Here is a 23,966-nt window from a genome sequence, read left to right on the forward strand (position 1 = left end):
TGTTTCCTGGTTCTTAAGGTAGGATTGTATTGCTATAAACTTCCCTCTTAGAACTGCTTTTGCTGCATTCCATAGGTTTTGGGTCGTCGTGTCTCCATTGTCATTTGTTTCTAGGTATTTTTTGTAATTAATTTTTGATAGTTTGATTAATATGTGTCTTGGTGTGTTTCCCCTTGGATTTATCCTGTAAGGTACTCTCTGTGCTTCCTGGACCTGACTATTTCCTTTCCCATATTAGGGAAGTTTTCAACTATAACCTCTTCAAATATTTTCTCAGTCCCTTTCTTTTTCTCTTCTTCTTCTGGAACCCCTATAATTCGATTGTTGCTGTGTTTAATGTTGTCCCAGAGGTCTCTGAGACTGTCCTCAGTTCTTTTCATTCTTTTTTCTTTATTCTGCTCTGCAGTAGTTATTTTCTCTCTTTTATCATCCAGGTCACTTATCCGTTCTTCTGCCTCAGTTATTCTGCCATTGATCCCTTCTTGAGTATTTTTAATTTCATTTATTGTGTTGGTCATCGTTGCTTGTTTCCTCTTTAGTTCTTCTAGGTCCTTGTTAAATGTTTCTTGCATTTTGTGTATTCTATTTCCACGATTTTGCATCATCTTTACTATCATTAGTTTGAATTCTTTTTCAGGCAGACTGCCTATTTCCTCTTCATTTGTTAGGTCTGGTGGGTTTTTATCTTGCTCCTTCATGTGTTGTGTGTTTTTCTGTCTTCTTATTTTGCTTATCTTACTGTGTTTGGGGTCTCCTTTTTGCAGGCCACAGGTTCGTAGTTTCCATTGTTTTTGGTGTCTGTCCCCAGTGGTATGGTTGGTTCAGTGGGTTGTGTAGGCTTCCTGGTGGAGGAGACTAGTGCCTGTGTTCTGGTGGATGAGGCTGGATCTTGTCTCTCTAGTGGGCAGGTCCACATCTGGTAGTGTGTTTTGGGGTGTCTGTGGCCTTATTATGATTTTAGGCAGGCCTCTCTGCTAATGGTTGGGGTTGTGTTCCTGTGTTGCTAGTTGTTTGGCATAGGGTGTCCAGCACTGTAGCTTGCTGGTCGTTGAGTGAAGCTGGGTGCTGGTGTTGAGATGGAGATCTCTGGGAGATTTTCGCCATTTAATATTACGTGGAGCTGGGAGTTCTCTTGTGGACCAGTGTCCTGAAGTTGGCTCTCCCACCTCAGAGGCACAGCACTGACTCCGGGCTGCAGCACCAAGAGCCTGTAATCCACTCGGCTCAGAGTAAGAGGGAGAAAAAGTAGAAAGAAAGAAAGAGGATAAAAGAAAATAAAATGAAGTAAAATAAAATAAAATAAGGTTATTAAAATAAAAAATAATTATTAAGCAAAAAAATTTTTTTAAAAAACAAACATAAAAACCCGGATGGACAGAATCCTAGCACAAATGGTGAAAGCAAAGCTATACAGACAAAGTCTCACACAGAAGCATACACATACACACTCACAAAAAGAGGAAAAGGGGAAAAAATCATAAATCTTGCTCTCAAAGTCCACCTTAATTTGGGATGATTGGTTGTCTATTCAGGTATTCCACCAATGCAGGGTACATCAAGTTGATTGTGGAGCTTTAATCCGCTGCTTCGGAGGCTGCTGGGAGAGATTTCCCCTTCTCTTCTTTGTTCTCACAGCTCCCAGGGTTCAGCTTTGGGTTTGGCCCCGCCTCTGCGTGTAGGTCGCTGGAGGGCGTCTGTTCTTCACTCAGACAGGACGGGGTTAAAGGAGCCGCTGACTCGGGGGCTCTGGCTCACTCAGGCCGGGGGAGGGAGGGGCACGGAGTGCGGGGCGAGCCTGCGGCGGCAGAGGCCGGCGTGACGTTGCACCAGCGTGAGGCGCGCCGTGCGTTCTCCCGGGGAAGTTGTCCCTGGATCCTGGGACCCTGGCAGTGGCGGGCTGCACAGGCTCCCCGGAAGGGGGGTGTGGAGAGTGACCTGTGCTCGCACACAGGCTTCTTGGTGGTGGCAGCAGCAGCCTTAGCGTCTCATGCCCATCTCTGGGGTCCGCGCTGTTAGCCACGGCTCGCGCCCGTCTCTGGAGCTTCCTTAAGCAGCGCTCTTAATCCCCTCTCCTCGCGCACCAGAAAACAAAGAGGGAAGAAAAAGTCTCTTGCCTCTTCGGTAGGTCCAGACTTTTTCACCAGACTCCGTCCCGGCTAGCCGTGGCGCACTAACCCCTTCAGACTTTGTTCACGCCACCAGTCCTCTCCCTGGGATCTCACCTCCGAAGCCGGAGCCTCAGCTCCCAGCCACCCCTGCCCCGGCGGGTGAGCAGACAAGCCTCTCGGGCTGGTGAGTGCTGGTCGGCACCGATCCTCTGTGCCGAAATCTCCCCGCTTTGGCCTCCGCACCCCTGTTGCTGTGCTCTCCTCCGCGGCTCCGAAGCTTCCCCCCTCCGCCACCCACAGTCTCCGCCCACGAAGGGGCTTCCTAGTGTGTGGAAGCCTTTCCTCCTTCACGGCTCCCTCCCACTGGTGCAGGTCCCGTCCCTATCCTTTTGTCTCTGTTTATTCTTTTTTCTTTTGCCCTACCCAGGTACGTGGGGACTTTCTTGCCTTTTGGGAGGTCTGAGGTCTTCTGCCAGCGTTCAGTAGGTGTTCTGTAGTTGTTGTTCCACGTGTAGATGTATTTCTGATGTATCTGTGGGGAGGAAGGTGATCTCCGTGTCTTACTCTTCCTCCATCTTCCAAAAGTTTATGTTTTTAAGGGATCAAATCTTTCAGTTGCTTTGTGACTTCTTCTGTATAAACTTAAAAAGTTACTGTCTTCCAGAGTTTTACTGACTAGTTAATTCTGTATTCTTTTCATTTTCTATCATTTCATCAAAGAGTTCTTTGTCTAAAACTCGTTTTGGTGTATGGTGTCTTAATTGTCTTAGCTTTGGAACAGATTAAAATCTGGAAGAGCTACTCATCCCTCCTTGAGTCTTTTCCCTAGTATTTCCTTTAATTAAAATTAAAATTAGGGAAAAAAACCCACTGTTTATTCTTCTAGATGAATAGTCATTTTGTAAAGATCCAACATTTTTGTTTGGATTTTGATTTGGTGCTGTATTAAATTTCCACCTTAATTTGGAAAAAAATGATGCCATTAAAATACTTAGTTTTTCCACCCAGAAACATTTCTCTGTTTATCCAAGTCTTTTACATTCTCAGTGCATCTTTGAGGTCTTTTCATATAAATCCCATGGATTTTGTTGGTTTTTTAAAAACTTTTTGCAATGGAGAATGGCATCTACTTTTACCATTAAATTTTTCTAACTTTATTGCTAATATATAAGAATAGCATTGAGTGATTTTGTACCTGCTTCTTATTAACTTGAATGGATCGCCAGTTGTTCTCATTGGTACTTCAAGATATATGACGATATGATTAGCAAATATGCACAGTTTTGTCTCATCTTTTCCAACGCTGATACTTCTTTGCTCTGTTTCTGGGTGGTGCTTTAAAAACAATATTAAATAATCATGGCAGGAGGAGAATATTTTAGCATGTGTGTTTAGTATGTGTTTCGTATACGCCCCCTCACTGCATTAAAAATACAGATATATAGAGGTATATTTCCCTGGAAAAATACTAGCCTGGCAGAGATACACAGAAGTGTTTATAGCAGTTGTCTCCAAGTGGCAGAATCTGCTTGAATGTCTCCTTTTTGTTTTATCCATATTTTCTAATCATTCTACGAAGATCATGTGTTATTTAGATAATTTAAAAGATAATGGCAATTGTAATACCTTTGTTGTGTCACCTTTGGGTGATTTATGTTGGCTGTGGGTTGAAATTGCTGTTTATCTGCTGAGGATATTTTCTATCTTATTTGTAAGAGTTTTTGTTTTTAAACTAGAAGTGGGGGCTGAATTTTGTGAAATGTTTTTTTGGCAGCTGTGAAGGCGATCGTATGATTTTTCTCTCTTCTTTTTTGAAACTGAGGTATATTTTACATACAGTAGAATGCACAGATCCTAGGTTCGATGTGTCTGGCACATACCCATGTAACCACCACCCCAAGTAAGAAATAGAACATTTCCACCACCCTAGAAAGTTCTAGGGGAAATCCTGTGGTAAGCTGTTGATTTGTGTGGGACCAGCCTGTGAGTGGGCTCTATTTCCCCATCTCCAGCCTCAGTTTAACATCTCGAGGGCCTGGAGCTTTGTCTCCTCTTCTCCTGAGACGTGAAGAGGGAACAGCAGACGCTTGAAGCGTTTAATGATCTAGCCTAAGAATGAGTCTCTGGCCAGACCTTTTCTGGGCACCACGCACTGAAATGTGAAGATAGGGGAGGAGCGTGGAGAGCAGGCCAGCGGGTGCAGGATGCTCGGCACCGCCTTGACCGTGGGGTTTCACAGCAGGCCCTGTGGCCTGTGTGTTCATTCCTGGAGAAAGTCAGACGCTACCTTGGGTTACTAGCTGCACTATTGCAGTGTCCTTTAAGGGGGCTTGGTACTCTCAGGGTACTCAAGGTCACTACTCTCGGTGACCTTGAACTCATGGTCACTGTCTACTACCCTGTACCAATATCGCTGCGTTCTTGTCGCAGATTCCCAGGCTCTGCTGCAGCAGGTCACGGAATGATACCAAGTGTTATTTATTCAGCTTATCATATTACTGTAAAGTGGGAAAAATATAGAAATACATGTTTCTGGTCATTTCCAATGACATGTTGGATGTGTCTTCAATGCCCTGAAGTGCAGAAAATAAGCTTAATGGTAGCATTATGCTTTCGGTTGTCTGTACATCTGGGGTAAGAAGCCTGCAGAAAGATGCCTTGGGATTCCCTGAATCAGAAGGCCAGAGGCTCAATTTCTTGTGTCTGAATGTGACCTAAACTCTTCTGTGTATTTTTGATAGGGTGAGGTTTACTTGACTAAAGTAAATAATCGCTCCTGTTTATGTTTCCTTAATATGCGTCTTCTTAAAGTGCGCAGTTAGAGAAAAACAAATGGGGTGAGCCGTGCGAGCACATTCAGGCTGGGGTATTTCTGGGTGTGTCGGCACTGGACACATGCAACTGTGGGTTTCTGAAGCCACCATGGTTCTGTATTTGGGCAGAGCCTGGGCCCAGGGCTGGGAAGGAAGTGTGGAAACTAGGTCACTGAGGCACGCGAGGGGCGACGTCTCAGACCACAGACCAGAGGCCAAAGCCAATCACCCAACACTAAGGGCAGCAGCCTTCCTCCTGAGGCTTTCTATGCAAATGTCAAGCAAGGGACAGCCTTTCCATGCTGGGTGCCTACACCACTCAAATCAATTTGGATGTCTGTTCCCAGGAGCTGTCAAACTTGGATTTTTTTTTTTTAAAAACTGAAGCTATTTAAAATCTGCATCCAAATGCAAGTAGTTGAGCTTGAACTGCTTTCAGAATGCAATCTGGACAGCCAGGCTGACGACCCGGGCTGCCAGGGTGGACACTGGAGCCGGGAAGTGATCCTCCGGTGGTTTGTCCCCAAGCTGTTTGGCCTGCAATCTGAGGAGACAACTACCTTTTCGTGTTTTATACATTTTATTCATACATTTCTCCAACTTTGAAATGACAAAAGCCCAATTCTATGGTTTCCCATTACACAGCATCCTACAGGTATGTATATTCTACAAAGAATACTATGGAGTTTCTCTTCCTCCCCTGGCACACGAGAGATAACTGATTAGGGTTCTGTCGACTTGTCCTGTACCGGCAGTGCACCAGCATTCTGGTTGATCTGGCGACAGGGCAAAGGGATCAGGGTGGGAGGGCGTGTGCTAAGGCATGTAAATAGATACACACAGAGAGAAAGAAAAGTGGGGCATTTACAAAGAATCCGAAACTTTCCGATCCCCTCACCTCCTGGGTGTCAGAGGACACCTCCTGCACAAGCGCTCTTGCACGCTAAGGCTTCGCTGTACCCTTCAAATACTTACAATTGGATACGGTGAAATATACAACAACCGTTAACATTGCTCTCTTTTTATCACTGAGACAATACTTCAAAACCTTTTATAAAAAGGCAATTATACATACAGAAAAAAACAAACAAAAACACATTGGCAAAACTTTATGCAAAACAACCCCAGAACTGAGCTTGAACGGCGACGCATCTGCCTGGCAATTAAACATGATGCTGTGGCCTCCACACGCGAGGATCGTGTGGCCTTCGCATCAGCCCCGGGGCCTGCTGCCCCCATAGCCTCCCACCGCCTGCACGGGCGCCATCCAGGGACACAGCAGAGACCGAAAATCGATTTCTCCAATTCTTGGTCTCTTGAAAATGAAAATAACAGCTGGGGCCACGCACTGTGGAGGAACACCTATTTCTACCCCCAAGCAGAACTCCTTTGAAGAGACTGCATGGCCTCTGGGTCCCAAGATGGTCACCCCCAGGGCTCTATTGGCGAGACCACTGGCACGTTCCTTTGGTCACGTGCGGGAGAGAAGGGAAGGAACACAGAAATGGCAGCGAAGCTCCAAGTTTCTGCGCATACATAGATAGCGAATTGTGCTTGGGGCCAGAAACGAGGTCTCCTGTGCCAAACACCTCTTCCCAATTTCTTTTGCTCGGTCCATTTGCACAGGGTCAAGAGAGCTGATGGTTAGTGAGGGGTGGTGGGAGCTCTGGATTTTCTATCCTCCCCCATAAAGAGATAAGACTTGGCAATGCCTGGCCTAGAGATGGTGTGGCCTTCCTCCTTCTATGGGCCAGGTCTGCCCACCTTCTGCAGCCCAAGAGTAGCAGAGAAAAGACCAGATAAAGGGATGTGGACTGGTGAACATACTCTTTTTCTCCCTTTCTCCCGCTTCCTGGACGCATGTCACACCTAAACTTCACTCACTAAGCTGGAAGACCTGAGACTCCCAATAGCTCCAAGTTTAAGGCAAACTGATAACTGGGTGTGGGCAAAGCCAACCAAGCCTTGAGCCTTACAGGCAATGTCCTGTAACCGAAGACACCAAATGTAGAGGAAGACCTTACTTCTAAAGGGGTAAAAAGTGGGAAATTTCTACCAAATGAAACGATTCATGAGTCAAGCTTGTAGCCCCTCTGCAAGCTGCAGTGAGAAGCAAAAGAGCTTTCTAAGAGGAGAATTAATCAGAGGCACAGAACAAGAGAAAGAATGCTCGGGGACCTTGGTATCATAACCCCTTGTAAAGAGGATGGAATTAGGAGGCTGTGTCCAGTTCTGGAAAAACAAGCCCCTCCCCCCCAACACACACACACGCACACGCACGCACACACACCAGTTTGATGATAGGAAATAAGCAGGAGGGGTGAGGATGAGAAGGGGCTTGTTTGGAATGCTGATTGCAAGTTGCCTTCTCCTCTTTCCAAGGAGACAGCGTGGGAGGTGTTAAAATTAAGAATTTATTAATCAAGAAATGTTCTTGCTAGCTTTAGTGGCATGTTCTCTTTGCCCCAAGAGATTGACCTGAAATGAAGAAAAGGATATCAGTGGGAGACAAGAGCGTTTGTTTTGGGCTGCCTGTCCTGAAGGGGCAGTGTCCACGCTGGGCATCTCCACCTCTGTTTCCCCAAGGGTGGCTCAACTGACTACACTTTTTCAAGGAATGAACTCAAAGCCTTAACAAACAGATTAACTACAAGTGATTTAAAAACAAACCAAAAAACCTCACCTGCAATAATGAGATCAAAGGCTTTAAAAAAAATAACTGTAGCATGGAGTCCAGGCCTGGCGGGCTGGCCCCAGCGGTGGGAGATGGAATGGGCCCGGGGAAGGGAACATGTGCTGACCCTTTGTGCGGTGAGGGCTTTGCAGCATCTTCTGACATCCCACCACCAATGGGACGGGCTCAGAAGATGCCTTCTGAATGCAAATTGCAAGAAGTAGGTCACCCATTTCTTTTCCTCTCTGAGCAAATATTTTAAACCATCTCACTTGACAGGAGTTACACTTAATTGCATTTAAAAAAGCTACCATATTATCTTGACACTGGGAAGCTTCCTGAATTAAATTGACATTTTCCTTTTTAGTGTTAGAATGGAACATGCTGCGTGTGCAAAGTAATTAACCGTTTTATGATTAGAAAATCAGGACATTCTTTTTAACAGATAATTTGACATACGAAAAACACCCCATTTCTTGCTGCGGGCAATGGGGTTGGAAAGAGAGCCCTTAGAACATGGCTCAGTTGATCAGTGCTAAGATTTAATAATCTAATCATTCGCTCTGTTCTTTTAAAGGAAAAAAAATGATTTTGTTGATGGAATGGAAACAGTAAAGCAGCTTTTTAGCAATTTTCTGATTGCTTAGTGGACAACTGTAATGGAGGTGCAGCAGCAATGTACCGAAATTACTCTGGATTCAGAAATTTAAGTATTTTCTGCTAGGTCAAAAAGACACTGCTTGAGAGAAGACGTGTATTAGTGGAAGGGAACAGACGACCTCTGAGAAGTTAGACAGAATGAGTTCTGGGTGCAGGAATTTTGCCACCCGCACAATGGTGAGAATGCCGCCTGTCTGTGTGCTTCTCTGAGGACGCATAAAGTGTTGGAGGAGAGAGGATGAGCGCTACAGTGCTTCTCAATCCTGGGGCCAGACATTTACACTGGCATTGCTTTTCTCTTCCTCTGCATGACCCACCTTCATCAGCATGGTGGGTGGCTTAAGACAGGCATCGTCGAGCATCTCTGGAGATTTGGTCTCAGAGGACAAGTGGGGTTTCTACCAGAGGGAGGGAGCTTCTGTCCTCAGGTGTTAGTTGTATTCTTCTTTGTGCTTCACTGGAAAAGAGGTAGAGCGGGCAGTTTCACACTGAGAAGAGCCCGGATTGTGACCAGTACCATCACGGGAATGACTGCCTGGCCTTGGCATCAGGTAGATTTAAATCAGTCCTAACACAGCCCTAATCAGCTCCTGGGGTTTCTCCCTCCATCCATGGTGTCTCTGGTTTGGTGGTTTGGTCACCCTGCTGTGGGTCCCAACAGAAGCAGTTTACTCAGCACTTTGTAAGTTGTATACTCATCTGGTTACCCACAAAGGACAACATCAGAGGAAAAATCAGCATTGTTTAATAAGAGTAGGTGGGAGGGGAGGGTGACACCCTAAAAAGAGTATACAAATGCCTTCTCGGTGTGGTCCTTCATAGAGGAGCTGTTCCGCTCAGAACACATCCTGCACATCCTGCCAGGGCACAAAGCAATGAGGCCATCTAACCGACAAGAAGCAAACTTGATGGTATTTTTTTCAAGGATCTCAGGTTAACAGAACCACTTCACACCCTGACAGACACTCTCATGAAAAACCTTCCACTGACCTCTGGCAAAGAGTCAGAAGACCCACCCCCGCAGCCTGAATCTCCTGTATTGGAAGAATGTGACCTCACGGAAGGGTGATGAGATGGTTAATGTCTCTAAAGCAACAAGGACATGATTCTCCTGTGCCAAGGGATACAGCAAGAGGAAGGAGAAAGCACAGGTGCACATTAGTGGCCCTTGGGTGCAGAGTATTTTGTTGTCCTGCTAACTGATAGTCATTCCTGGGCCTTTGATGTTTCAGTGAGCATCTAATGGATTATGAAATCTAAAAGATCATCACCTTGTAAACCTGAACAAATCTATAATGAAATGAAGGACCCAAAGGCATTTAATTATTGAACACATAAAAGGAAGTATATTTAAAAAAAAATTGGTCAAACTGTCCTGTTAGTTATCATTTTAAAGGAATTTACAGGGCTGTTATAGATTATTCTTTTGGAATAGTTCAGTTTATAGCAAATGCCTAAACTGGTTTCTTCATTGCACAGTATATTCTCTTAAAATGGGTGCTTTAAAACAATTACATACATATTAAAAATCCTCATTTCTTTGCTTAATTAAAACGTTAATACTCTCAGACAACACAGATCTGAAATGGTGAAACCAGCAATTCCCCCTCCCACCTTACAACAAATTAAATTGAGACAAAATTACAAACACATTTCACTACATGATTGATTATTATTAATAAAAATCAGTTTCTTTTTGTTTGTTTTTTATAAAGTTGCCCGAAATGCAAGGGATGTGCATAGGTTTACAACTTAGTCATAATAGCATTTTATTCTTATTCCCCTGGGTGTGCCCCGTGAACGGAATGTACTTTGCTGTAGATTACAGATTGTTTTGTCCAACACAGACACACCGACAGCATAAACGCTCGCGACTGTCCACATGCATTAAGAGTCAAGACCCAACTTCAAATCTCTAAAAGGTTTACAGGGTGCTTCAAAGAGACAGTATCACATTATCTGGATGTTACATAAAGGACTTAAAAAAAATACTGTTCTAAAAAAAAAAAAAGGAAAAAAAAGGCCTTTAAAAATTTATGAGTTTTGTAATCACTAGACTGATTATTTCAAATAAATAAAGGAAAGAAAGATATTCCAATCCATAAAATCAGACTCTAAAAAGAATGTAGTGTTCCAACCCCAGTCAAGGTAACAGAATCATTGTTTATTATTATTAAAATAGATTATAGAAAGCAGCATCTATTTTGTGCAGTTTTTAGGGGCCTTGGAAATAAAAAGCTATGATTTCCAAAAATATAACATTCCAAAGGATTGAATAATACATACATTTAAAGATACATTTTATTAAAGTTTAGGAGAACTGATTAAAAAAGATACTGTCTCTTTAAATTAGTGTGTAATTGTTTTTCTCCTCCTATCTATTCGGACATGACAATAATTATAAATGTAGGTCACACTACAACTAGGTAGTCTCTAGGGACCACGACCTGCTGACACAAGGCCGATAACAGAGGCTTTTCCATGTATGAGGTGGCTCCCAGTTATGCGGCAGATATCTGGGGAGAGGCCTAATAGACCCAGGAGACCGGGACCCACTGCGGGGCTGTGCACACGAGCTCCACGGCTTCCTCCAGATGTCTGATTGTCTCATCGATTTCATTGTTGATAATTGTGAGATCGAAGTAGTGTGCATATGTTCTCTGTAAGATGTCAGACTCCTTCTGCAGACGCTGAAGAGATTCATCCTAAATGGTGATGGGATGGAGGTAGGGATGGGTGTGGGAGGAGGGAAAAGCAAAGAGAAAAAAGTCAGCCGGATTTTTTTCTCATGTCACATTTCTGTCTGTCCCAATGTCAGAAACAGTCAAGGCCAGACCTTTATGTGCCACATCTGGGCGTGAGGCCAAGCCCGCTTCGTGACAGAGGAGATGACGGTCCCCGGGATGGCAGGGTCACAGAACTACGGCTTGCAACCACGACTGCTCACCATGCAACAGGGGACTCCACGCCAAACCGGACGGACCAGAGGAAACAGACACTCTTCAGCAAACACATCACCCCACCCCGGCCAAGCAGTGTCTGCCCCGGGGTCAGTGGGGACAGACTGTCAGAGTCGAGCCGCTCTGTCCTCATTCCTCTGACCCAGGCCCGCCTCACCTCAAGCCACTCTCCTGTTTGGCGAGGGGTGGGGGGGGCTTCAGAGGACGGACGAGGTCAGAGCCCTGCATCCCCTTCCCTTGGTCCTCTGCACTTGCTTGCGCCAGGCTCCAGAGCCCAGCTGTGTTTGCGCCAAGAAGCCCCTGCCTCCGGACAACAAATTAAGTTGTATTTTTCTCTATTCTACTTAGAGGTTCATTATGTTCCAGGAATTCAGTTACATATAATGGCCCTCACTCAACAGCAGTGGATGCCAGAGGCAAAGCTTTTTGGATGTTACAAATAATGGATGAAATAAGGCCATTTCCCAGATACAACAGCAGCTGGCATCTGATGAATCCCCTCACATTGGTCTGCACTGGAAATGGCCAAATATCACTGTTCATAAGTACTTACATCTCTCATGGAAACAACTCTGAAGGAAAAGCAGCTACTGAACTCTTCGCGGCAGTAAAGGCTTTCCCTCAACTCCTGCAGCGCACTACAAAGAGCCTCAGGATGGCAGTTCTTTCAAGATGGGGATCTCTTAAGGGCCACCAGAAAGTCTGCCTCTGCATCTTCACGGGTCAGATCTTGTTATGCTGAACTTTTAATGGGCAAGTTCAAATTAAGTCAAAGTAACCAACTAGATAGCTGAGCTGTTGGGTGGAGTCTGAAATATATATATATATATATATATATATATACACACATACACACACAGATACAATTAAATACCTGTTTATTTGATTAGTATCTCTCTCCCCAACTAGAGCTCAAACTTGCCTTGCTGTGCCCAGCACTTGGCATTGTGGCTTATACATAGTAAGTGCTTAATAAATGTTACCGAAAGAACAAGCACTTGGCTAATACTGGCCATTATACGATTTGATGAGTGTTAAATCTATAGTCAAGAGACAGAGAAAGTCTACTAGGAAATGGGGGCCCATGATGACAGAGACAGATCTCCAGAGAAACTAAAAGGTGCGGTGCCTTCAGGGACTTGGGAGCTGTTGGCACCCACTGCTGGCTTAGGAGCCCTCCTCTTCTCGGAGGCCCATCTGTTTGTAAGAGACTCTTCCTGATGAACCTCGGCCTGTGGGTGCAGCCCTCTGGCAAGGGGATTCGAGGTGAAATAATAACACTCGATTCCATCACAGCACCACAGTGGGGATGACAGACACCAGAAAAGTTGGGGACTCAATCTTTTCTATCAGGACACTCTGAAATGAGAGTGTCCTAACCTGCTTTGTCATCTACCGGAATTTCAAAGCAGGACGTGGCATGCTTTGAATGTTAGGTGTTAACTACTTCAGTGTAGATAAGACCTCAGTTAATCATCACCTTCTAAGGTCATATCAACACACTTTCTGCTTGCACTTAAAAAGCATAGTATTTTCACTGTGGCTTTACAATAAACACAAAGCAAAAGCCCCATTTTAGGAAACATGCATTCACCCAAAGACAGGAGTGCTTCCTACCAGTATGAGAAGGAGCAATTCCTACCACGTCACTCTCCGGGCTAGGGGATTCTATTGGAATATACAGTCCTGGGTGGGCTTCAAGAACCACTAGCAGAGCTTATAATTTGCTCAGAAAGCTGGGCTGATGAAAACATTCAAGAAAATTTATGGCTTGAGAGCATCAAATTTTTAATGCAGTTCTCGTCACACACAAAAAAATAAAGCTCCCTCTTAAGGATCTTATAAGATGAAGCCATGTTTGTCAGTTTCTTCCTCTACAACAGCTTGTCTGCAGGCTTGACTTACACGTGAGCAGGGTTTAACTCAGTGAAAACAAAATGCCTTTATTCTAACAGCAAAAGCAAGGATTTGTGGGAACAAAATGTCTACATTCTAAATCTATGAAAGGAGACGAGGCTGTGTTTCATCACCTCCTAGCTGGTACTTACAGGCAATTTTCTGCACCATTTTGGCAGCTATGGAAAATTAGTAAAAGGGCAGGAAAATAGGCAAAAACAAAAACAAAGATGATAATTCAAGAAAAATACATGGTAACCAAAGGATAAGAGCTAACCACAATGTGGCGTTTCAAACATGTTTGTGTATTAAATAAGACGGAGAAGTAGAATTTACCAAGGAATACATCTTTTGCAAATGAAATGACAAAAAATGACTGAAAAATATGAGTGACATAGAAATCTAGTTCTTTAATCTTCCTTAAATCTAGATATTTAATTTTCCTTAAAGTGAAAATCTCCAAGCCTTGATTTTACTGTCATAAGCTGGGGTGAGTCTAGGCCACGTTAACTGAACAGTGCCAAGAGCGTCCTGGTGATTTCTAGACCCTGCAGAAGTGATGGCCTTCAGGAAAACTTTGTGTAGAGTTTCCTCTTAAGAATGACCCTACAGCAGATAAGCAGCAATATACTCACCAGACACTCCATAACTACCTTCTTATCTGCCCAGCAATAGAAGGCTGTGTAAGCCAGCCTGGTTCTAGATGGTGCTGCCGACCCTCGCGGGCACCATCTCCGTGGCGGCTGCTGACTTGAGTAGGCCTGAGAGGGGACAGAGCTCATTTCCAGGTTTGGTAGTCTCCAGGGGCCTGGGTAGAGATTCTGCACGGGTTCCACTCCGGAGGCTGCCTAGGGGAGTCTGGGCAGCCCAGCCAAGGAGGTGGATGCCTTATAGTTCTCCCCAGGCAAGGCAATTCTTGGCCCAGAGCTCTCAGCACAGTCGCTATCAGGAGAGGAGGGGCTGGCAGCCCCGCAGGGCAGGAGCAGACCCATGAACAAGGCCATGGATAAGGCCCCCGGGGCGGGGACTGCACTGGAGACTAAAGCTTACATTTGCCTAATGATTCTGATCTCGGAAGAATCACACCTCTCTGTGGTGTGTAATTCCTACTCCTGAAAGAGGACCTCAAGCTCTGGAAATCTTACTGGCCAGGCATGGAAAACAAAGCAGAGCTTCATTTAGTTGTCTTAATGAGATGGGGCTTTGCTCTGGAATGCACAACACAAATGCATCCTTACTCGGGGGGAATGCTGATTAGAGGAAAAACTGATTAATTCTTACCTCATTCAAACCTGGAGTGATGGTTGGTGCGGCAATAAAAACAACAAAAGGAGCAAACTCTGCAGTTCTCAGGACCTTCAGTGCCTGTGTAAAAAAAAAAAAAAAGAAAGAAAACTGAGACTTAAAAGGAGAAATAACTAATGCAACATTCAAATGAGTTCATAGAAAATTATACAACTGGAAAAGCCCTTGATTCAAATTTTTGGCAAGATATTATTAAATTTACCAACTTTGTAAATAACTTATATTACTTCTGTTCATCCAAAGGATGGAAAATAGCCACTGGCAAATAAAAGCTGACAAACTGGACGTTTTTCTTATGAATCTCATGAATCAATCCGACTTATTTTTCTTCAGAAAAGTGAACACTGATTATGTTGGTTAATGTTCATTTAAACCTGGTTATTAGTTGTAGCCTGAATTTTAATTCCTAGGAAATGCATTTTGGGGTAGACTCGGACCAGCAGGGTGGCTTCAGCACTTATCCAGAGTGCACTACACCACATTTCAAATTTCAGATTGCTCCATGAGGAGAGCAAATCATGGCCACTGTGACCGCGAGGGCTGTGTTCGCACTGACATAGGCCTTCTGAGTTGTCCTGAGGAAAGCTCTCTCCTCTGTGGGACTCATAGGGATGGCACACTCTGTCCAGGGATGGAGCCTGGAGCCACTATAGAAGCTGTGTATGGCTGTGGGCAATTTGTAGGCCCATGAGAAGATGCTGCACTCAAGGGACAGGGACCTCTGAGGCCCCTTTCAGTTCCATTTCAAGGTATCAGAAACCTCTAACTGCAAGCTACTAGTTTGCACAGACATACTGCAAAGCCAGCATCTGATGCTGTGGGAGTTGATTCTGATAAGGGGTTGCTGCTTCTGCTGCTCCCCTAGGACAGGACACCCCCAAGCCCGCAACAAAACCCAACATAGGCACACAGTTCACAAATGACTGACATGTAATTAATTCGTATGCGTCAGGGGTAAATATCTTGTGGCCCTTTATATAAGAATTTAACATGTCTATTCTGTTAGCCACATAGTTTGCTTTGTAAATAGCCTTTCAATTGTTTGCTTTGCCCTATTCCTCCCTCTTGTGTCTGGTTTGCTGTAGTAGCAATTTGGGTGCCCTGCCTCCAGTTTTGCTGCTTTCCAATCCTACTAAACCCTGCCACTAGAACAGTCTTTTGGAAATGCAAATCCCATTCCATCACTCCTCCACTCCAAGCCCTTCAGGAGCTCCTTCTTGGCCTTGGGATAAAATGTACCCTCCTGAGCATAAATGTCAGATCCCTGCCTCACGAGCTGGCCCACGCTTACCTTTCTGTCTCTTCCCTTCCATGGACTGGCCCCGCCGAAGTACTTTCAGTTCCAGAAAGGGCCAGCCTTTGTCTTCCTACTCCCTCCGCCTGGACGTTCCATCCCCTCGTCCCCCTCCCCACTTTCCCTATTGCTTGGCTGAGTGTTCTTTCTTCTGGAAGGTCCTTTATGAGCTCTGAGCCGAGTCAGGCGCCCTGCCGCTATGCTCCTGACACACCCACACTTAGGCACCTGTAGTGCCCGCCACCCTGGAAATGCAAGTGCCTGAATGCTGGCGGCTAAGCTTCCTGAGGGCAGGGGCTGCGTCTTGTTCAGTTGTCCTCCTCATGCCCCAGATGGCACCTGGCAGAAATAGTCTTTTGACCAAACAAAGATGTAAAAGCAGTACATATAATTCACACAAAGTCTATTTTGCCTTTCGAGGCAGGTTTGACTAGAGGGCACTGTGCCTTCATGGCTGAAGAGAATCTCTTGGCCTCTATGAATATAAACGCATGTAAGAGGCAAATTGGTTGGTAAAGGTTTTGACTTTCCTGTTTAGTGCAAGATTCACTTTTCCTAGGATTATGTTTCTGAATTTTATTTTTTTACTTATTTATTTTTATTGGACTACACTTGCTTTACAATGTTGTCAGTTTCTGCCACACAGTGAAGTGAATCAGCTATATGTATACACACATCCCCTCCCCCTTCCCACATCCCACCCAACTAGGCCATCACAGAGCACCGAGCTGAGCCGCAGGTTCCCACTAGCTATCTATTTTACACATGGTAGTGTATTTATGTCAAACCTAATCGCCCAGTTCATCCCACCCTCCCCCGCCACCATGTCCACACATCTGTTCTCTACGTCTGCCTTTCTATTCCTGCCCTGCAAATAGGTTCATCTATAACATTTTTCTAGATTCCACATATATGCGTTAATATACGATATTTGTTTTTCTCTTTCTGACTTACTTCACTCTGTATGACAGACTCTAGGTCCCTCCACATCTCTACGAATGACCCAATTTCGTTTCTTTTTATGGCTGAGTAATATTCCGTTGTATATATGTGCCACATCTTTCTTTTTTTTTTTTTAATTTTATTTATTTATTTTTTGCTGTGTTGGGTCTTTGTTTCTGTGCGAGGGCTTTCTCTAGTTGTGGCGAGCGGGGGCCACTCTTCATCGCGGTGCGCGGGCCTCTCACTATTGCGGCCTCTCTTGTTGAGGAGCACAGGCTCCAGATGCGCAGGCTCAGTAGTTGTGGCTCACAGACCTAGTTGCTCCGCGGCATGTGGGATCCTCCCAGACCAGGGCTCGAACCCGTGTCCCCTGCATTAGCAGGCAGATTCTCAACCACTGCGCCACCAGGGAAGCCCCCCACATCTTTCTTTATCCATTCATCTGTTGATGGACACTTAGGTTGCTTCCATGTCCTGGCTATTGTAAATAGAGCTGCAATGAACATTGTGGTACATGACTCTTTTTTTTTTAACATCTTTATTGGATTATAATTGCTTTACAATGGTATGTTAGTTTCAGCTTCACAACAAAATGAATCAATTATATATATACATATATTCCCATATCTCTTCCCGCTTGCGTCTCCCTCCCTCCCACCCTCCCTATCCCCCCCCTCCAGGCGGTCACAAAGCACCGAGCTGATCTCCCTGTGCTATGCGGCTGCTTCCCACTAGCTATCTACCTTACGTTTGGTAGTGTATATATGTCCATGCCTCTTTATCGCTTTGTCACCGTTTACCCTTCCCCCTCCCCATAGCCTCAAGTCCATTCTCTAGTAAGTCTGTGTCTTTATTCCTGTTTCACCCCTAGGTTTTTCATGACATTTTTTTTTTTTAAATTCCATATATATGTGTTAGCATACGGTATTTGTCTCTCTCTTTCTGACTTACTTCACTCTGTATGACAGACTCTAGGTCTATCCACCTCATTACAAATAGCTCAATTTCGTCTCTTTTTATGGCTGAGTAATATTCCATTGTATATATGTGCCACATCTTCTTTATCCATTCATCCGATGATGGACACTTAGGTTGTTTCCATCTCTGGGCTATTGTAAATAGAGCTGCAATGAACATTTTGGTACATGACTCTTTTTGAATTATGGTTTTCTCAGGGTATATGCCCAGTAGTGGGATTGCTGGGTCATATGGTAGTTCTATTTGTAGCTTTTTAAGGAACCTCCATACTGTTCTCCACAGTGGCTGTATCAATTTACATTCCCACCAACAGTGTAAGAGGGTTCCCTTTTCTCCACACCCTCTCCAGCATTTATTGTTTCTAGATACATGACTCTTTTTGAATTATGGTTTTCTCAGGGTATATGACCAGTAGTGGGATTGCTGGGTCATATGGTAGTTCTATTTGTAGTTTTTTAAGGAACCTCCATGCTGTTCTCCATAGTGGCTGTATCCATTTACATTCCCACCAACAGTGCAAGAGGGTTCCCTTTTCTCCACACCCTCTCCAGCATTTGTTTGTAGACCTTTTGATGATGGCCATTCTGACTGGTGTGAGGTGATACCTCATTGTAGTTTTGATTTGCATTTCTCTAATGATTAGTGATGTTGAGCATCCTTTCATGTGTTTGTTGGCGATCTGTATGTCTTCTTTGGAGAAATGTCTATTTAGGTCTTCTGCCCATTTTTGGATTGGGTTGTTTGATTTTTTTGATATTGAGCTGCATGAGCTGCTTGTAAATTCTGGAGATTAATCCTTTGTCCGTTGCTTCGTTTGCAAATATTTTCTCCCATTCTGAGGGTTGTCTTTTCCTCTTGTTTAGTTACAGTTTCTCCTTGTGGGGTAAGGGAGCCTGGCACATTGTTTTACCTGCCCTCAAACTGCTTTAATTGTGAAAGTCACAGGCTCAGATTCCCCATGGGAGAGCTCTTCAAGCTTCTATATGTTCATTTTTGAAAGAGGCAATTGGCATTTCCTTGCAAATCCTTTTGTGACTGAAGATTTTAGCAAGGAACAACCATCATGAAAAACTCTGTATATAGCTCAATCGAGCTTAACAGTGATCTTCACTTAGAACTGTCCTTTTTGTGAATATTATTTTGGGCCTTTTTCTATCCTTCCTGTGCTCATAATTCAGGTGACTCCAGGGTCAGTTGACACATAAGGTTTCCTCATCATCCCACATCCACCCAGAGCCACCTTCTGGGCAACTTAGATGGGGAAAAAAAAATCCTAAGGCACAGTCCCTCCCCTTGCTTCCATCGCTGAAGCTACTCTGAGTGCCAGATGGAAGTCCACACAGCCACAACCCACGGATGAAGTCGAGAATGCCACCCCAGTCGTAAAATGGTCTTTTCTCCACTCAATGACTGCAGCCTGATAGCCACCCAATTGTCTGAGTATTTTCAGTTCTAGCCTGCTATTGTATTCTACACCAGAAAACACATGACTCGGCAACTGTTAGCTCCCTGCGGATTACCCTTCTCTGCACGGCATTCACACCCTTAGTTTTTATCCACGAAAACACGAAGGTCATTCTGCACCTACTGCATGAGACTGTCCAGGAAGACTGTACTCACCACACCACCAAATGCCTCTTATGTCTAAGAATCAGGTTATATTCCTTTAGTAATTAACTCCAAGGAAAGAACTGACATACTTCTATTACATGAGAATTATGTGATCCGTGACATTCTCCTCTTTGTCCTGGTTGCCAGGAAGTTCAGAGCCAAATTTCATGTTTATCACAGTAACTAACTACAGTAGTCTCTGTGGTTAGTACTGAATATATTTGCTTCCTCCTCCTTTTCATGGCTTTGAGTTTCTCTCCTATATTATTGTACTTTCAAAGATTATACGATGCCTAGAATCCTGACTGAGATGTTCTTGTCTAGTCTCCCTCTTATCTTCAGCAGAGTCACCACACATGTCCTCATTTTTTTCTCGAAGGCCTCTGTCCCCATACTCTGCTCTACTTATGGGTCTCAAGTGGGGGCCAGTTTTTTTGTGTGTGTGTGTGTGTGCGTGCGTGCGTGTGCAGATTCAGCTTGCCTGAAGTTCAGGAACAGGAAATGGAATTGCTTCACAAGGATTCCCCTCCCTCAGGCCACTAATAGGTGGCTTTAAGATGATCTCTAAAACCACTTCCTTTTTGACTTTTAAGATGAGACACAAATTTGTTAATATTTACAGGCAAATATCTCTTTCTGAATCCCAGAGAGGGGAGAGAGAGTCTAGAAAGATCACTGAAAATACACTGGGTTCAAACAGCCAAAGAAGCATTAATTTAACATTTAAAGTTCTCTTTTGGAGATAAATTGATTTAATGGCTCATCTATGGCCAATAATTGTCAGGTTACTACCCTCAAGGAATAAAAACTCATTTGACCAAGTATCTAAGAAGCAGACATCTTTAAGACTTATCTGTTTTTTTGCAAAATTAAAAAGGGCAAGCATCTGAGTCATTTTGCACCAAGGTCTAAGGGCTTAAGGAAGAACACAGTGACCCCAGAAACAATCTTAAGAGAGCCAACTGACTTCACAAAACAGCCTCTAGTTTAAAACATGGCTGTTGTTTCCAAGCACAGATTCCTAACAAGACTGTACCTACCCCTTGATGACAACCTTTCCCTCTGGGGGCAGAAGCAAAGCCACAAATATTCTGCTACTGTCAACTCTTTAATGCTGCAAATGGACAAATCAGAATAAAATTAAAATCTAAAATTGTTTTGATTACACACTGGAGCTATTATAGTTCCAGCTTTAGGAACATAGATTATTTTCTGAGCCATGGCTTTATGAGAAGTCAGCTCTATAGCTTTCCTCAGGTTTGACCGCCTTACAGATTTTTCTAAATGTTAAAATAAAGATTTAAATTGTACTACTACATACATACAAGGCACACCAGCTTAAGGATTAAACAGGGTTAACTCTTCTAGGATGGTACAGTGAAAGGAGTCTAAGATTTACTGTAAAAACAAAACAAAACAAAAACCCCCAAATCCAAACCAAGACTGTTCAAGTGAAAATTACGTTAAGCCTTGGTTTCTTCATCCTCAAAAGTAGATACTGATGTCTCTAGCTCGGTGTTACAAGGATTAGGTAAGGAGTACTAATGCTTGGCAAAATATAGAGGAACACAATCTATTCTCATTATTTTAAAAGAAGCCAGGTTACTCATTTTCTTCTGGTTTAAAGTCTTTAGGATAGTCCCTTAGGTTTAAAGTTGAACCACAACATCTTATACAGTATAATTAGACATGTGTTTGGTTTGGACTCAACTATCTAAAATTAATTAAGATGGCACAAACTAAATGAGCTGGCCCTGCCTGGCGCCACCCGCCCCGCGCCTATCCCCAGCCTGAGGCTCGGCCCCCTTCGCCTGTGTCTATCACTCTGTGCGGAAATGCCGCCAGCACGTCAGACAAGCTGCCTTACAAAGTCGCTGACATCAGCCTGGCCGCCTGGGGATGCAAGGCCCTGGACCTTGCAGAGAATGAGATGCTGGGCCTGACGTTCATGTGGGAGATGTACTCGGCCTCCAAACCACTGAAGGGCGCCCTCACTGCCGGCTGCCTGCACATGACCGTGGAGACAGCTGTCCTCATTGGGACCCTCGTTGCCCTGGGTGCTGAGGTGCGGTGGTCCAGCTGCAATATCTTCTCCACCCAGGACCATGCAGCAGCTGCCATTGTCAAGGCTGGCATTCCAGTGTACGCCTGGAAGGTGAAACGGACGAGGAGTATCTGTGGTGCACTGAGCAGATACTGTACTTCAAGGACGGGCCCCTCAACATGATTCTGGACGATGGTGGTGACCTCACCCACCTCATCCACACCAAGTACCCACAGCTCCTTGTCAGGCATCTGAGGCATCTCCGGAGAGACCACAACGGGGGTCTACAACCTGTATAAGATGGGCCCGTGTCATCATCACAGAGATTGACCCCCATCAACGCGCTTCAGGCTGCCATGGAGGGCTATGACGTGACCATCATGGATGAGGCCTGTCAGGAGGGCAACATCTTTGTCACCACCACGGGCTGTATCGACATCATCCTCGGCCGGCACTTTGAACAGATGAAAGATGACGCCATTGTGTGGAACATCGGACACTTTAACGTGGAGACTGATGTCAAGTGGCTGAATGAGAACGCTGTGGAGAAGGTGAACATCAAGCCCCAGGTGGACCGCTACTTGCTGAAGAACGGGCACTGCATCATCCTTCTGGCCGAGGGCTGGCTGGTCAACCTGGGCTGCGCCATGGGCCACCCCAGCTTTGTGATGAGCAACTCCTTCACCAACCAGGTGCTGGCGCAGATTGAGCTGTGGACCCACCCAGACAAGTACCCTGTCGGGGTCCACTTTCTGCCCAAGAAGTTGGATGAAGCAGTGGCTGAAGCCCACCTGGGAAAGCTGAATGTGAAGCTGACCAAGCTGACTGAGAAGCAGGCCCAGTACTTGGGCATGTCCCGTGATGGCCCCTTCAAACCTGATCACTACCGCTATTGAGAACCAGGCCCGCCCTTTGCCTTCCAGCTGCTGTCCTTGCCTGGGTCCCACCTCTCCTCCCCAAGAGCAAATGGCACCACCTTTGAGACTGGTTTGATAATGTTCCCCATCAACTCCCTGGGGCTAGTCAGTCTTTGGCCTCTGCTGCATCCCTCATACTGTTCCAAGTGTGGCAGGGGGAATTGAGAAGTCCCTCCTCAAGCCCTGGTCATGAGAGAGATACATGGGAGTTACCCACAGGGAGCCATGAGCTCAGGGGTTCTGGAACTGCTCACTCAGTCAGTCCTTCCTTAGGCTGGAAGTTGGCAGTGGTGTTCACAAAGCCCATGCACTTTACCATCCAGGCCCTCACTTGGCCTATGGACTTTCTACCCATGTTCTTGGTTTACAGGTTCATTGGTTCCTCAGCCCATGAAAGATGAGAAGGAGCTATGTCAAAGGGTGTGGAGGAACTGTTGGAGTTTAAATGCTCCTGAGAGCCCAGCTTAGTGCTTGACATTCTCTTAAACCTCAGAACCATGAGGTTGGTACTTTTAGTCCCTATTTCACAGGGGTTGGAATATATTGTTAAGGGACAGCCAAGAAAGCACGAGAGAAGTGACAGCCAGAGGTTGAGAGGGGCCAAAGAAACGTAAAAGCACATTGTAACTTGATGGTTCCCATCACAACTCTGGGTCAAAAAGAGATTAATTTGGTTTATAATGTCAAAAGAGAGCAAGAAGGTGGGTTAATAAAAATTTTGGTGCCTAAAAAAAAAAAAATGAGCTGAACCCCAGTGTTAGGTGGGGCTTTCTATGGTCCACACAGAGTGGGAGTGGTGTCAGCAATGAGAGGGTTTTTAAAAATGCCACATGGGGGGCTCCCCCGGTGGCACAGTGGTTGAGAATCCGCCTGCCAATGCAGGGGACATGGGTTCAAGCCCTGGCCTGGGAAGATCCCACATGCCGCGGAGCAACTGGGCCCGTGAGCCACAACTACTGAGCCTGTGCGTCTGGAGCCTGTGCCCCGCAACAAGAGAGGCCGCGACAGTGAGAGGCCTGTGCACTGCGATGGAGTGGCCCCCGCTCGCCACAGCTAGAGAAAGCCCTCGCACAGAAACGAAGACCCAACACAGCCAAAAACAAACAAACAAAAAAGCCACATGGCACTTCTGTCATAGAGTTTTTGATGAACACTGAGGAAGGAATTTCACCCTTACCAGCTTGCCTTATTTGTATTCTTAGCTCATGCCACAATGCTTAGAATATATCAAGTACTTAATGCACGCTGGTTGAGGCAAACTGTCTGAGGTACAGTACAGCAGGTAATCAAATGGGCCGGGGTGGGAAAAGGTCCTAAGGAGGAGAGCCTCCCTGGAGCAACGAGGACCTGCCTGACAGCAAGTTGGTCATGGCCACGGGCATCCTGAAGGCAGGGTGCGGGCCTTGTCCAGCCTGGGGAGAGAGTGGGCCGAAGGCAGAGAAGCCCAAGCGGTGCAGAGCCTGTGGGCACCTGCAGCTGGACCGCTGGATGCAGTGGCCGGTGTGAGAGCAGGACTAGGCCTGGGAGCACTGGGCAGGAGAGCCTGGGACCAGAGTGGTCAAGCAGACCAACTAGAGGAGCAGGACCCGGGTGATACCTGACCCCAGGGCCACGGGCCCTAAGAGGCTCAGGCAGAGAACAGGATCCCTATCTCTCCCGAGAGATCACGGTTCTGAGGAGGGGACAGAGGAAGCAGGAGAGAAGAATGCAGTGAGCCCTCCAGCAGACAGGGAGCAGGGAAAATGCCCAGGCCGGGCCGAGGGG

General features: G+C 45.4%; 1 protein-coding gene and 1 pseudogene across 10 annotated transcripts in view; one reads left to right on the forward strand and one right to left on the reverse strand.

Annotated features, from left to right (window-relative positions):
* Positions 1 to 9,549: 9,549 nt before the first annotated feature.
* CASK (calcium/calmodulin dependent serine protein kinase) overlaps positions 9,550 to 23,966 on the reverse strand; it is a 389,761-nt gene continuing 375,344 nt past the window's right edge. For 7 of the 9 annotated variants that reach the window (XM_082865258.1, XM_082865256.1, XM_082865254.1 and 4 more), the window contains 2 exons: positions 14,393 to 14,476; positions 9,550 to 10,960 (listed from right to left, as the gene is read on the reverse strand). In XM_082865258.1, the coding sequence (XP_082721384.1) occupies positions 10,784 to 10,960; positions 14,393 to 14,476 (261 nt within the window). In that variant the 3' untranslated portion in view covers positions 9,550 to 10,783. Of the gene's footprint in view, positions 10,961 to 13,746; positions 13,873 to 14,392; positions 14,477 to 23,966 lie in introns of all 9 variants that reach the window. The other 2 variants (XM_082865252.1, XM_082865251.1) reach the window with 1 other exon arrangement.
* Positions 14,919 to 22,334, forward strand: LOC309977996 (adenosylhomocysteinase-like; annotated as a pseudogene). The gene is made up of 3 exons: positions 14,919 to 15,095; positions 21,031 to 21,567; positions 21,599 to 22,334. The product of its transcript is annotated as an adenosylhomocysteinase-like (transcript).

This window comes from Leucopleurus acutus (genome assembly GCF_964270905.1).
Source record: "Leucopleurus acutus genome assembly, chromosome: X".
Taxonomy (NCBI): Eukaryota; Metazoa; Chordata; class Mammalia; order Artiodactyla; family Delphinidae; genus Leucopleurus; species Leucopleurus acutus.